Source organism: Caretta caretta, chromosome 1 (genome assembly GCF_965140235.1).
Source record: "Caretta caretta isolate rCarCar2 chromosome 1, rCarCar1.hap1, whole genome shotgun sequence".
Taxonomy (NCBI): Eukaryota; Metazoa; Chordata; order Testudines; family Cheloniidae; genus Caretta; species Caretta caretta.
In genome coordinates, this window is record NC_134206.1 from 303,660,675 (window position 1) to 303,676,202 (window position 15,528).

Below are 15,528 nucleotides of genomic sequence, written 5' to 3' on the forward strand. Positions count from 1 at the left end.
TGTCGGGTGGGTTATGTAAATTAGACTTGGCAATAGTCAATGATGGAGAACTGGCTGGAGCCATTAATCGGTCATTTCCAGATTCAACATTTGAGTTTTATAAAGCTGTGGAACGGTCATGAAGAAAATGTAATTCTGGGGACATGCTAGATAAATGCCAGTGAAACACTTTCTGCTGAATCGAACAAACTTTGGGGGAGATTTCCCTTTTTTAAAAATTAGGTCCTGAAATTTAAATGGAGTTTGTGTATAGCGTCTGCAGGTGTGGAGCCCTGGTCTGACAGATCTATAAGGCCCAAAGTGGCATTCTTCTTCTACTGACCTATTGAATTCATAAGAGATGATGGGAGGGAAGAAAAGGAAATTCAAGCTGGGTAGGGTATAGGGTTAAGAATGGTGGAGGGAATGGAGGGGATGAGCAAAGTGGAGGGCTTCTAGCAGTTTTGTGTATCTACAAACCTTTTAATGTTGATAAAAAGGCTGAATCTATCTATGGTCCTCTGTCTCTATGCCCTGCGGTTCCCTGCCTCTCTCAATGCCCATCCACTATGCCCTATAGTTCCACCTCTCCATGCCCCATAAGTCCTGCCCACCTCCCCAGAAGCCCCACATTTGTAGTCAGGGAAGAATGGGTCCACGTCCCTTCCACGCCCCTGTCCCCCTTTCTGGGCTCCTTGATGGGCCCCCTTCCTGGTTTCAAACCCGCAAAACATGCTACTGGACTCTGACCAATTCTGGAATCAGCAGCAGATCGGTCAATTTTCTTAAGGGTCCAAAAATAGCAACAAAAGATAGTCTGCTTCAAATAAGGGAAAAAACAAATAGTCCAGGGATGGCCAAACTTACTGACCCTCCGAGCCACATAGGGTAATTTTCAGAAGTTCAAGAGCTGGGACACACCTGCCCAGCTCATTGTTTCAGCCCTATGGGAGGCACCTGAAAGGGGTTGGGGCTTCAGCCCAGATCCTGCTGAAGCCCCGAGTTCCCCCTCCCCACTGGGCAGAAGCCCCTACACCACTACTCTGCTGCAAGGCAATGGTCCCAAATCTCTTCCCGCCCCCCCATCTGGTAGGTGGGGAATGGGTGGGGGGGGCTCTGTGAGCCACACTTCAACGGTAAAAGAGCCACATGTGGCTCACAAGCCACAATTTGGCCAACCCTGAAATAGTGCCTATCTTACATCATCCCCAGCAAGCAATATATTTCTTCTGCTTAAACATGACAGTCAATTTCCCAAATTCTCCTTGCTTCCTGGTCTGGGACATGATAGTGTTTCCTCCCTGGACCTGGGGACAAAGTGCTCTTCCTGTTCCCTTTAGGAGTTCTCCCTTAGCCTCTTTTTTATGCCCCTAACAAACCCCTAGCTAACCCCGGCCTACTTTAGCCGTATGTATGTACATCCTATCACAAGTTCTTTAAATCATATACAACTTTGAATAGCTCCCCTACCACCCAACCATCAATCCCCTGCCACCCAACCATCAAAGTATTAAAATGGTACTTTTGCTCAACAAAGCAAATTTGGAGTGTGTAGGACAAGGCATTTTGGAAGTATGAACCAAATCCTTGAAACATGATAACTTTAAAACTGCTTTTCAGATTTTTTTCCTCCAAACTTTCAGTAGTAAAGGTTCAATAGATTTTATAGAAATGGATGGAGGATGTTCACAATTACAAATTTTTGTGAATCCATGGGAACTATCCTTTTAGTCAGCCTCCTTTCCACAAGTAGTGCTGTGATTTCACCTTTTACAATCCTCCTTAATGAGACCCCACATCAGAAGCACATTTATCCCTATTTAGCGAAACTCTTAAGCACATGCTTAGCTTTAGGAATGTACTTAAGCACCATTGACTTTAATGGGACTTAACCACATGTTTACATATAATGCTGCTGAATAGGGATGGCCTTAAGTCAATGCTTTGCTAAGTTTGGACTCTACTCAGGAGGTGCTGAGGTAAGTGAGAATGGATGCCCTCTTTGGAGGCTGGACTTAATCTATAATCAGACCTCCACATTAATTTACAGGGGTTGGTTTCTTTGCAACCCATGCAAATAGGATAATAGGGCTCTCAGATCACAGACTGACCCATGCTGAATTTGTAGGGTTTTAAGTATAAACAAGACAAATTGAGTCAAGCAACAAAAAAATTGTCCTTGCTAAGAAAGAAAAAAGGAAAAAGTACAGCAAGCCAAAATAAAAGCTGTTCTCTCCCATCCTGCCAATATTTTTAAAACTAACTTATACGCCGTACTTATTATGTAACTGACAACCTTCAGTACTAGTATTTTTAAATCTCTCTTCTGTCTGGCAGCATGTCATTGTTTCAGCTCGGCAATCACACTTTTACTTTGTGAAACACATTTTATCTTAAAAAGAAAAGGAGGACTTGTGGCACCTCAGAGACTAACAAATTTATTTGAGCATAAGCTTTCGTGAGCTACAGCTCACTTCATCGGATGCATTCAGTGGAAAATACATAGAGAACATGAAACAATGGGTGTTGCCATACACACTGTAATGAGAGTGATCACTTAAGATGAGCTATTACCAGCAAGGGGGGGTGGGTGGGCGGGGGGGACAACCTTTTGTAGTGATAATCAAGGTGGGCCATTTCCAGCAGTTGACAAGAACATCTGAGGAACAGTGGGGGGTGGGGAGTGGAATAAACATGGGGAAATAGTTTTACTTTGTGTAATGACCCATCCACTCCCAGTCTCTATTCAAGTCTAAGTTAATTGTATCCAGTTTGCAAATTAATTCCAATTCAACAGTCTCTCGTTGGAGTCTGTTTTTGAAGTTTTTTTTGTTGAAAAATTGCAACTTTTAGGTCTGTAATCGAGTGACCAGGGAGATTGAAGTGTTCTCCGACTGGTTTTTGAACGTTATAATTCTTGACGTCTGATTTGTGTCCATTTATTTTTTTACATAGAGACTGTCCGATTTGGCCAATGTACATGGCAGAGGGGCACTGCTGGCACATGATGGCATATATCACATTGGTAGATGTGCAGGTGAACGAGCCTCTGATAGTGTGGCTGATGCTTTTTTACTTAAGTATCAAGCTGCTTTCCTTCCACTGGCTGTTCATCATTTCTTTCAAAAGGAGGTTCAAGGTCAGGCTTGTGCATTCTTGACTTTTTGTCCTCCAAAAACTTTTTCTTTTAAAACAATCTGCAAAATTTAACCTCCCATTCCAAAATCAAAGTCAAATCAAAGCCACAGCTGCTGGAAAGGGGTCAGATTTTGGAAGAATGTTTTTCCCTCTTTTCCTCTGAGTCCTTTTCTCCCTACAATAGCTGCAACTAACTGTGGCACTTTACTTTCTTGTTTGATTAATATTATGGACTGAAACTGCAGTTCTTTCATGTTACCTTCTGTTTGTTACTACGTTCTAGATTATTTCCTTCACTCTGTTGTTTGTGGCTTTTGATTGTTTATATTTGAAAAAGAACCATTTGATCTTCTTGTTCTTGCTCTTTTTTTGGTCTTTGTCTTTTAATAGCCATGTTAATATTGTCATTCAGATTTATGCAGTCACAGCTCCCAAAACGTACCATTTTTAAATCTAGACTTTGATAACAAATCAAGCCATTCCCATTTATTCTTCTGTGTTACTATCATTTACACGGTGAACAGATGTCCTAGTTAGTCTCTGGCAGAAAACCATAATATTGGATTAAAAAAAAACTGGGGGAAAAAAAGAGGTTTAAATAAATCCTGCATGGAGAAAAAAGCCAAACAATTTGATCTTTGGATGAATACTTTTTTCCTTTTGTTTTTTCCTAAATACAAACCACTTTATTTTATTATTTGTAAGGTGACAGAATCTATTTTAAACTGTGTTCAAGCGAGGCAATATTATATAGTATTTACCACATAAAGTTGTTTCCACATTGTCCCCCAGTCTCTTAAAGTTGATGTCATCTCTGTGATAACGGAGTCTTCTGTTGGAATAACCATTTCAAACTGCCTGTGGCATCCAGAAGAATATATGGCATTATACAACCAATATAAACCACACTGCTATTGCTAACATAAAACCTCTCTCTTACAAATGTTGATATTTATTAACATCCCTGGGACTTCTTTCTTTTTAATTGAAAAAAAAAACATAGGGTGAAGTGCTGGTCCCATTGAAGTCATAGGAGTTTTGCCATTGTCTTCAAAGGGGGCAGGATTTCACGCATAGCTTTATATCAATACAATTATTTCAAGCACGTTTGTACATATCTCCTCAGCTAAAAGAAAAGTTTGTTGGTGCTATTATAATTTAGTGACTAAACAAGTGAACATGCTCCCCCCCCTTTTATTTTTTTTTACTTCTGTTTACGTAAATTACTCCAGAAATGCAATTCCTATAAAAAGAGGGGATAGACTGGAAGCAAGGACTCAGGAAAGAAAGCTAGCAAGGTTGTTCAGTGTGGAAACAGGAGTTGTGACGTTTTTGCCTTAGCTAGGAAAATGTATTAAGTTGACTTGCTCTTGTCCAATGACAAACAATATGTTTCTCAAAAAAGCCTGTGGGCAAAATCCTCCATTGTGTTGCACTGATTTTACACGAGTGCAACTCCATTAGTTCAAAGTTACACAGATGTAAAAACAGCACACACCATGGAGGATCAGGTCCAATCTGGAGGAGGAGGAAGAGGCTGTTTGCAATAGTTAACTATGGCCTGGCTTCTTGGCTGAACTACATCTCCCATGAATCACCACAGTCTCCCCTTTTGTTGAGTTTTTGAGGAGCACCGTGTGATTCCCTGGCCACACAGCATCATGGGAGAGGTAATTTGGCTGCAGAGTAAAGCCCATAAAGGAAAATTGGGGCATGAAGCAAGTGAAATTTTCCACACAGAACCATTTTTGTGCACTTTCAACAAAGAGTTTTATTTTGTCAAGCACCCAATTTTCTGTCCACAAACAATTTCAGTGGAAAATTTTCAACCAGCCCTACTGAATGGCGTAACTGGCTGGGCAGAGATAGCATAGTAATTTAGAAACGTAGCAGACAGTGGCTCATTCAGCAGGCAATAGGAAATTCAATTTCACTTGTCCTGACCAGGTTTCCAGTTGTTAGAGGATGCCAAACAGGAAGATTTTATTTGCCAGTCATGGAGCTTTGACCTTCTACTCACTTTCTTATTCTCCCCTCCCATAAGGGAGATGTAGTTTTAAACCTTCAAGCATTTGTGTAATACATGCTATCCAGGTCCTTTCAGGTCAAAAGGACCCTGAAAACAAGAACTCTTCCATGATGAGTAATTCCAAATTATTTTTGCTAATTTTAATCAATAATTCCTCTATTCATGCATGTAACAAAAGAAGGTCAATTCTAGGAAATAAATGTTCAGGAACTGTGCAAACACCTAAGGAAAATAACTGTGCTGGCCTGATAACCACTGATAAACAGGATATTTTAAATGGGTTGTTGTCAAGTTAAAAGTGACACCTTAACAAAATGTCACTCTCCCTTTTACTAGCATGTTAGGATTTTTTTAATTGAAAGAATTTCTAACCTCTTGGTTTTTACTAACTCTGCTTTTGATAATGAAAATAGACTAGCAGACATCCAAAACTAAAACAAAAAATGTTTTATTGTAATTTAAAAACAAAAAGCATGAAAACAATTCTATTAATTTTAGATTTGTAAAATCTTTTTATAACGCATACACTGACTTGAAACTGTCCCTTTCAACTTTGTGTGTGAATGCCAGGAGATTGTTTCAAATAATGGTAACCTAGTTCTGCCATGAAGCAGCTGACACCCTAAATAAAATGAACAATGTTCAGCAATGGCTAATAGACTATTCTATGCAGAACCCTGTAGGGAGCTACTACTGTGTTTAAACAAGAGAGCCAGCCTATTAAACTCAATCTGAGTAACACCAGTAGTTAAAACAAGTAATTGTTCTCTGCATATACTAGACAACACAGAAATTACTTCCCCATTTCTGCTCCACGTATTTTTAGAATAAGTGACTTCTATCTTATGCCTGAATGAAAGTGCCAGGCTGTTTAAGGACATTCATTTAAATCCTTGGGGGCAGTGAGCTGAAGTTTTACAGTGTTAAACACCAGTGAAAATTATATCTTTATCCTGCCTGAAAAGAAGCCATGTTACAACAATCTGTACAAGTTCAGATCCTTCTTCTCAGCCTCCTTAAATAGCTGAATACAAAATCACAACCTACCCTTTGTTCTTAACACACGCATTTTTCAAGTGAATATAGTTGGATGGAAATATACCCTGAAAGAGAAAATAGTTTAATAAATGCACAAAGTTTTAACAAGCTGCCTACTGTTAGGAGAGAACCTTGGTTTAGGCTAACCATTTCAGAGAAAAACTTGCACAATGTTTTATCAGTGACACTATTTGTGACAAAAAATCCCACTGTGACTATTTAGTATATATAATATAGATTTAAATGATTGAAACTTCAAATACGAAGCTAAAAATGTGTATAGAATGTATAGAACATTGCAGCATAGCTCTTTGATAGTAAAAATGTTAACTAAGTCCTATTTTAAGGGGACAATGACAAATAGTCTGTGGACAACATTTATCTATGACATCTTAAAATTGACATCTGGAATGGATTTTCAAAACACAGCATTTTTAATGACTCCATGGTTTATCTGGGATCTACTCAAGAATACAGTATTCTTTTATATTCTCTGGTAGCAAAGCAGCAGCAATTAACTACCACCAAGCACTCCTTACAGAGCATTGTGATTTACAAGCAGGGCAGTAAACAAAAGCAGGCAAGTTTACACTAAAGAAACAACTGCAAGAGAAAGCCATGATGAGTTTTCCAAAAAGGAAAACGTTACTAGTTTTAACATGTTCAGATGGAAAATTTAAAAAAATAAATCCTTCGTGGTTTAAGAACAGTTGATGGTGCCCCGTTTTGCTATGAGACAGATTGTAGAATAGCTAGCGAAGAAGCCTGGCAGAGCAACACTACCAGACCATGCTGCCTTCAAGAAGACTCGTTTTCAAGGTCAAGTTCAAAAAGCACCTTCATCCACAAAAGGTGACAACAGTGCACAAATGGCTAGCTCATTTCCTCACAGAGCTTGAGTCGTATTTAGGATGTCCCATTCATAACTTTTTTTGACACATCTGGTAGGGTACAAACTTACACTGACAGTAAGCACATGATGATCAAATGCAATCAATATTCACTTTAGGCTGTAGCTCAAATCCAAAATGGTGCAAGGGTAATTGCAAACGTCTTACAAACCAGATTAAGATACAAAAATGAGAACCCAACAGCACCAAAATCTAATTCCGAACCTACTTTAATGCAAAAAAGTGTAAAAATCAGAAAGAATAAGGGATCTCACTCTAGCATTATGACTTTCACTGGCATCAAGAAGTGTCATGTGCATTTGCAAGAGGTACAATAGCTATCTAATTGGGCTCTGAGGCTACACTGAGTCTGCACATTAAAGTCAAAGCATCTGATCAATACTATTTTCACCATTCATTCATAATAGCTAGCTCTCTAGAATTTCATTTAGCTTTCCCTTAAACCCCCAGGCTTAATTTATGCTGCCTAAACAAAAGCTAATTTTGCCAAGAGGTCTTGACATTCAAGGGGCTCACAGTATTAACATGAGAGTATTAAAAAAAATATATAATCCATGATCAAGGATACTTCTGTCAACATTGATTTTAAAATATAAAACACCAAATACCATAGTATCTTATCAAACTGTGGCATTCCCATAATGGTAAATATCATATTCTTACACTCACCTATGAACATGTTTGACTGAATTCACATTTTTGTCAAAGAATTCAAATTATAGTTAGAAACATCTGGGTTTTTACCTTGATATTTGGGTTTTTTAAGGCAAATCCTCTGTACCAGCCTGTGGAGAAATAATATTTTTGGTTTTTTAGACATGTAAACCATTGCCATTTTCAAAAACTTGTTGTATATTTTTCTTTTGGAATGCTATGACTACTACATACCACAGTGTAATAGACTGCAGTCATTTTGAGTACATTCTGTGCATTGAAAAGTAATTTTTTAACTCGCTAAAGTATCAACTGAAATTGCTTTATGGTTATTTTCGGCTATATCCTCCAAATATGACCCCAACCATGCATCTTACTTTTTTTTGTATCAAGCAACGTGTCGAATATTAAAGGTATTCCATTAACGGCTATTATGAACTATGATTATGCTGACCAGGCTAGGGCTATTAGCTACATTATTATACTAAAAATCCTAAAGAACCAAATTCAAAATAATTAAAGCAGATTTAATGCATTTTGTGACAAAGATTAATCATTCATGACTAACTAGATCAGCAGTTTAACACCCCCACATCTATGCCAACAAATGTATGTTATCTTAAACAACAAAAATATAGCTTTGAAAAACTGACTTTACGTAGGATCTTAAGGAGATTCTATGGAAGAAATGCAGTTTTATTTCCTTTATTTTAGTTCTGTACATACATTAAAATCAAGTCTAAAAATATTTTTATTCCAGGAGCCTCTATATCAAAACAGAAGTAGGTCAGGAATCTTTAACACTACTCTAGGATTTAAACTTGTGATTTGGCATGAAGTTTAAAAGCCTCCTGCTGAAAGTCAAGCTTCCCTGGGAAAAACCAAGAGAGCACAAACAAAGTCACAATGAGACCTCCCTACTGCTTAACAATTATTTTCTCCCTGGATATTAAACAAACATAGACAAGAAACAAAAAGCAATACAGTTACAAAGATAAAACCAAGTCATTAGTATTCCTTTGACATACAGAAACATATGTAAGCTTGGCAGAATTTAATTTTTATTATAATTTTCATGGATACAATCAATATTTATTTGTAAGCTTATTTTTAGCTAGTTATCAATTTAAATTTTCACAGCTGTGCAAATATTATGGGTTTTAAGCATTGTTTTATTTTTATTGATTTTAATTTTCACAGTTGTGGGAGCTTATGGTATGTCAGATAATTATTTAATGACAGCAGACACAGATTCAAAAAGCTTTATCACTATTAAAACACAAGCTGTCAACATTACATGTCCATATATACGAAGTAAATATTCTTAAAATAAAATTCTGAAGTACCATTTTTTCTACTTTGTCTATCTGAAAATTTCATAAGAATGGTCATACTGGGTCAGACCAATGGTCCATATAGCCCAGTATCCTGTATCCTGACAGTGGCCAATGCTAGGCTGTGACATTCTGTACTTCAGGGGAACACCCAGCAGCCCCATGTTCATCCTTATAATATGATTGTGTGGTATCTAATGCAAAGTGTGTCATATCAGGTGTCTTCGGAAGGCTCACGATGCACTGAGCATTGTTGTCATAATAATGTTATAGTAATCATGGTTATAGTAATGTTATAGGTTGTAATTTCATGAATATATTTATGAGGCTGAGAGTGTGTCCTCATGGCTTAAAGCAAGCCCAGGCAAAAAACTTTCCAAGAGCAGAGGGGAAGTTCTCACCCCATCAGGGCATGTATGGGACAAACCCAGCCCAGCCTCACAAGAACAAAGGACACTGGCCTAGGCAACAACAAAGGATCTGTTGGACTCTCGAGTGAGTCACCCCACTTCCTTTGGTCAGTTTAGGACTGCAATGAGGTAATGCTCACCTGACTCTGAAGGGGGGGGAAGCCAAGGGGGAAGAAAGAACATGATAAAAAGGGAGAGACATTTGCCATGATCTTCCTCTCTCTTCCACCTCCATCTACAGACATCACCACCAACCGACTGAAGCACTGATCAAAGGGGAGAGCCTGGCTGAAGGACAACCAGCCAGCCAACCTGAGAAGAATCTAAGTTTGTAAGGACATTGAAAGTGTTCAGATCAGCTTAGAATGCGTTTTGCTTTTATTTCATTTGACCAAATCCAACTTCTTGTGTTTTGACTTATAATCACTTAAAATCTATCTTTGTAGTTAATAAATCTGTTTGTTTATTCTACCTGAAGCAGTGCGTTTGGTTTAAAGCGTGTCAGAGACTCCCCTTGGGATAACAAGCCTGGTACATATCAATTTCTTTGTTAAATTGATGAAGTCCTATAAGCTTGCAACACCCAACGGGCATAACTGGACACTGCAAGATGGAGGTTCCTAGGGTTGTGTCTGGGACCGGAGATATTGGCTAGTGTCATTCAGTTGCACAATCCAAAGAGCAGCTTACATGCCAGAGGCAGTGCGTAAACAACCCAGGAGTGGGGGCTCTCACAGCAGAGCAGAATAAGACTGGCTCCCAGGGTCAAGGATTGGGGTGACCTAGCATATCACCAGTCCAGATAACACCAGAGGGGAACATCATATAGATACTGCAGAGGGAACGAACAACAGGCAATCATCAAGTGATCTACCAAGTCATCCACTCTCAGCTTCTGGCAATCAGAAACTAAGGACACACGGAGCATGGAGTTGCATCCCTGACCATCTTGGCTAATAGCAATTGATGGATCTATCCTCCATGAACTTATCTAGTTCTTTTTTGAACCTTCTTATAGTTGGGCCTTCACTACACTCCCTGTCAACAAGTTCCACAGGTTGACTGTGCGTTCTGTGAAGAAGTACTCCCTTTTGTTTGCTTTAAACCTGCTGCCTATTAATTTCATTGGGTGACCCCTGGTTCCTGTGTTGTGTTAAGGAGTAAATATCTCTTCTTAATTCACTTTCTTCACACCAGTCATGATTTTACAGACCTCTATCCAGGGCATGATTTAGGGGCAGGTGACCCAACCCAGGCAACACCAGGGGTGCTGGGTTTAGGGGGTCTGGGGTGTTCCGGACTCATAGTGCTATAAGGTATTCCAAAAGTTTAACAAATGGAGGGGGGGCACAGAAGACTCTCCTCGTCTGGGGCACCATTTGGTCTAGGGAAGGCCCTGCCTCTATCATATCCCCTCTTAGTCATCTCTTTTTTAAGCTGAAAAGTCCCAGTCTTTTTAATCTTTCCTCATACAGAAGCTGTTCCAGACTCTTAATCATTTTTGTTGCCCTTCTCTGCACTGTTTCAAATTTTAATATATTTTTTGAGATGGGGTAACCAGAACTGCACGCAGTCTTCAAAGTGTGGGCATACTATGGATTTATATAGTGGCATTATAATATTTTCTGGCTTGTTATCTATCCCTCTCTTAATGGCTCCTAACATTCTGTTCACTTTTTTCATTGCCACTACCCTTTGATCAGATGTTTTCAGAGATCTATCCAAGCTGATGTCAAAATCTCTTTCTTGAGTGGTAACAGCTAATTTAGACCTCATCATTTTGTATGTATAGTTGGGATAATGTTATCAGTTCTTACCAATTCTTATCAATGGAAATACTTTTTCATAGGTTTCTTTGTGCACAGTTAAATCAATATTAACTGACATTTACGAAAAAATCGAATCCTTTCAAGCTTAAACACATGCAAGCATAGATGTACATTTTTGCTTCATTTAAACAAAGAGTGATGGGACTCAAATTCACATCAGCACAGTAACAATTTATTAAAACAGAGAGTTTTAACCTGTGTACTTACCATCACATTTTTCTAGTATTTGAACTGTGTCTCCAATCTCCAATGATAAGCCATGTGGGACTGTTCCTCGAAAACTGGCTATCACTGAAAGAGGTATTATACTGCAGTTAATCACAACATTAAAAAAATCAGACGTGCTCCTTGTTATTAAAACTTTTATGCAGCAGGGAAAAGGAATGTGTTTAACATGGACATTTAATGAAAATTATGGAGTTGTGGGCTGCCTCAAATACACAAAGACCAAAGCATGTGATTTTTGTTAATGGAATGCCAAATGTAGAACTTGAAAAATCCACATGTTCACTCATAAAAAAATGAGTGGAAAGGCAGTCCTCGAGCCAAATCCACTGATTTCTGGATAATTTAATTTAAAAAATTAAAGTTTCTAGCCTTTACAGCTGTGATAATATCCTTTCAAATTGGAACTGATGCATTTCAGACTTCCTCAGTCTGCAAGACAGACAGCTCCAATGCTTGTATTGCTCCTTCTACCTTTGCCAAACATCAAGATGAAATTAACATATATTTGGTCCATGTAACTAAAGCTATTCAGGACCCAGTGGATAGGAAATGCTTGGAAAAGCAACAAAAGCAGGTAATGAAGTTATTCACAAAGGATGAGATCCAAAAATAGAGAGTGGAAAAGAGAAAGTAGCAGAGACCTTTTTCCTATTCTCAGATCCCTTTCCACCTCAGCCAAGAGTAAAGACTCTAACCTCACAGTAGCATTGCAACTCTGGCAAAATGGAGGGAAGAAAAGAAAGACATTTTCTAGCAGCTAGAAGGGGTGGGCTTCCAATTTACAGGGCACCTACTAACTAGAAATATGTGAGTTGGAGCCCCAGACATGGTCCACAGACAACACAGTTAGAAACCCATGCATCCTTCCTCTTCCTAGTACCAGCTGTAATCAGGGGAGTACAGCTTCTCACCAGTGTGGTGTTCTTCGACCTAGCTAATAGCCCTCTGCCCCTCATGGTCTTAAGCCTCTACCTCTAGCTACCAGGTAATCCTCCAGCTAATACTGTGTTTGTTAAATTTTCAAGCCCTGCAAAGTGGATATGTTAGATGCACATTTTGAAGCAAGTAACATTTTGTGAAGCACAGTATCAAAAAGGATTGTATTCTCTATTGTGGATTTTTTTAAAAAAAAATAACTTCAAAGTATATTCACAGACGCAATAACAGGACAGCATCCAAGTCTTACTTCACTGAGGTGGGGAGTTATGACACCTCACCCCATTGCGGCCGTGAATAAGTTCCACCTCAACTGTGGGTCCAGGTCTGGTGGGGAGTACAGACCCTGCTCTCTGTATACTGTACTCTCTGATATAAGCGACTGGGCTAGGCCCCTCCTCCTCCCACACACACCCTAGAATAAGTATAAGGGGTTTGACATGGAAAGGGATACAGTGAAGTACTTCCCCTCATAAGAAACAGGGAAGAAATTGTACCTCAGAATCTCAGTGTCTCCCCTGGCTACTCCTGGGTGATGCTATTCACATAAATGTGCTGGCTTTAGGCTGTGCCTAAAGGCGCAAGTTACCCCTTAGTGTCATATTTAAAGTTTAAAAAAAGTTGGTAAAGCCTGACAAAAACAAACTGCGATCAAAATCCAAAAGTCAAATCAAAAGCCAAATAGTGAGAAACCCCAATTATCCAGAAGTAATAAACTAGATGTTCACCCAAACAGCAGGTATCAGTTGGGCTCTAGATCACCCTATGCACACACAGGATTCTAGGTCCTGAATTAACATGCCAAGTAAGATCAAGCAGGTTGTGACACTAGCTTATTAACCTAGGAGACTGATTTGATTCCCTGAACTGCTAATAATCTTTCAGGGCTTGATTTTGCAACCCATTAACTAACAGGAAAAACATAAGAAACTTATTAGGATAACAGCTAAACCAGAACATGCTACTGGATCAATTGACTGGTGGGGCATTTCAGAAGGCTACTTACAAGAATAGTAGTCAAAGAATGAATCTTAACATGTGTAGAAAAGAATAGAAAGTCAGAGAGGCAGACATAACAAAAGATACTGACACTAAAGGAAAAAGGAAACCACATGTACATATATGAGCTACTACCTCAGCCAAAGAACTGCAATAATCTCTAAATCCCAACTGCAAATTAAGTGTCCATTTTACAGCCTCTCGACTACACTTATTTGTCTGGTTTCCTGTAGGCAATGAGTACATCCAATTAGGACATAATGTACTGTCCTGCCTTGTGATCTTGTTGCACTTATCTTCAGAAGTGATTAGCTGTAAACAACCACTAGAATTTAAAATCCATTTCTGAGTCTTCACCTAAAAGTTCCAGGTTTTGATTCTGAAGCAGCATGACAAACCCTATCTTTTAGAACAGATACATCAAGTAGTAATAGTTTAGCCTAGGGAAACATTTTATTTTGATCTCATGCCCATTTTAAAAGGTCATACAAGAATTGCCCCCAGCACTAAACATCAGTTAACAAGAATTACCCAACTCTGTAGCCCACGAAGTTTTAAAGTATTTGTAAAAACAAAAGAAATACTGTGTTTCACTTCAGCTTAGTTACGTTCTGTATTGTAACTAAGAAAATCAAAGGTAAAAAGATACATACAAATATTGAATTAATCAGAGCTTAAACTGCTGTTTCCTTATATGACCAAGACTGGCATGGAACATTAATGGAATTAACTTGGTAATTCAGAAAACTATTTGCTTGTATAATTTCACACACCAGAAATTTAAGAGGGGCTTTCTTGTTGTTGTAGTAATTGTCCCAGGGAAAAATACATGGTTCAAGTTTTCAGTAGTTAAAAACAGCATCAGTTTCAAAAATTCTGCTCCACACACAGAGATACTGAGACTAAAACTTTTGAAAGAAACTTATGTCAATGGCATATTATTACACATTCCACCCTCAGCTTTGCACACAACTCATTGGATTCAGTGGAAGTTGGATATATACAAGCACATACCACAGAATAAATGTCTTTCGGAGTCCTATATGCTGGATTGCTGGAGGGACAGGTTGTATGCTTTGTGGCCTTTGCACAGATAGAACACCCGATCTCACTTCTAAAGTTTAAATTCTTGCCAAATTTCTCTTTAAAGAATTTTAATGCTCCCATATTCACTGACTTATATGGCTCCCAAGAGCCATAATTTCTCCCGCTATAAACAGCCTGTGAGCTTAGGTGGCCATCAGGCAAGCCCAGAAGGTTGCCACATAGCCTGAACTTGTAGCACTGTGAACACTAGTTAAGCATATATACTTTTATTTATTATTTTTAGAAATGTAATTAACATATTGAAGTTTAATTTAGTGATTTTATATCGCCTGTCTTTCTCCATAGTGCCTATGTGAAACAGACTATCCTAATTTAGGTCTATTACAAGAAAAAGATCTATAAAAACTCAAACAACTGTCTTTTTTGCAAGAGGATGAAGGTTAATATAAATATTTGAGTAAGAGAATAATTTGCTAATGATAGCTTACTCATCTAAAGCAAATGAGTTGAGTATTTATTTTTCAACTAATTCTTTTGTAAAGATGTGGGGCTAACAAAAACATTAAGTAGGGAGGATATTTCAACAAGCACCAAGGGATTTAGGAGCATGAGTTCCACTGAGAATCAATAGGACTTGTGCTCCTAAATCCCTTTGTTGCTTTTGAAAACTTCCCTAGAATGACCAGGACCATTTCGTCAATGGCACTTGTTTAAATAGAAGTGTCCTTAGGTTACAAAGGCTACCAAAAGTGACTCTGCATTTACAATGTAGTTGAAATAAAAATCAGAGTATGATTGGAATTAACACAAAGACAATAACTGCAGGAATATACTGATCTTTTCACTTTTAGTGTAACAGTAACAAATAGTACTGACTGTAATTTGCTCTTCAAAAACCAACATATCCTGTCACATTTTTGTTTTGTTCTATTATTGTGACTGATTTTGTTTGACGCTAAGTTTCTTGGATGTCATACATTCTTGGGGATCGGAGAA

General features: G+C 38.4%; 1 protein-coding gene across 7 annotated transcripts in view; it reads right to left on the reverse strand.

Moving 5' to 3' along the window:
- Nucleotides 1-15,528, reverse strand: part of DOCK4 (dedicator of cytokinesis 4) — a 414,714-nt gene that overhangs the window by 253,954 nt on the left and 145,232 nt on the right. For 6 of the 7 annotated variants that reach the window (XM_048836082.2, XM_048836079.2, XM_048836080.2 and 3 more), the window contains 4 exons: nucleotides 11,530-11,613; nucleotides 7,840-7,880; nucleotides 6,194-6,249; nucleotides 3,879-3,975 (listed from right to left, as the gene is read on the reverse strand). The exons of the other annotated variant lie outside the window; for it this stretch is intronic. In XM_048836082.2, coding sequence (XP_048692039.1) covers nucleotides 3,879-3,975; nucleotides 6,194-6,249; nucleotides 7,840-7,880; nucleotides 11,530-11,613 — 278 coding nt within the window. The remainder of the gene's footprint in view (nucleotides 1-3,878; nucleotides 3,976-6,193; nucleotides 6,250-7,839; nucleotides 7,881-11,529; nucleotides 11,614-15,528) is intronic. 7 annotated transcript variants of the gene reach the window in all.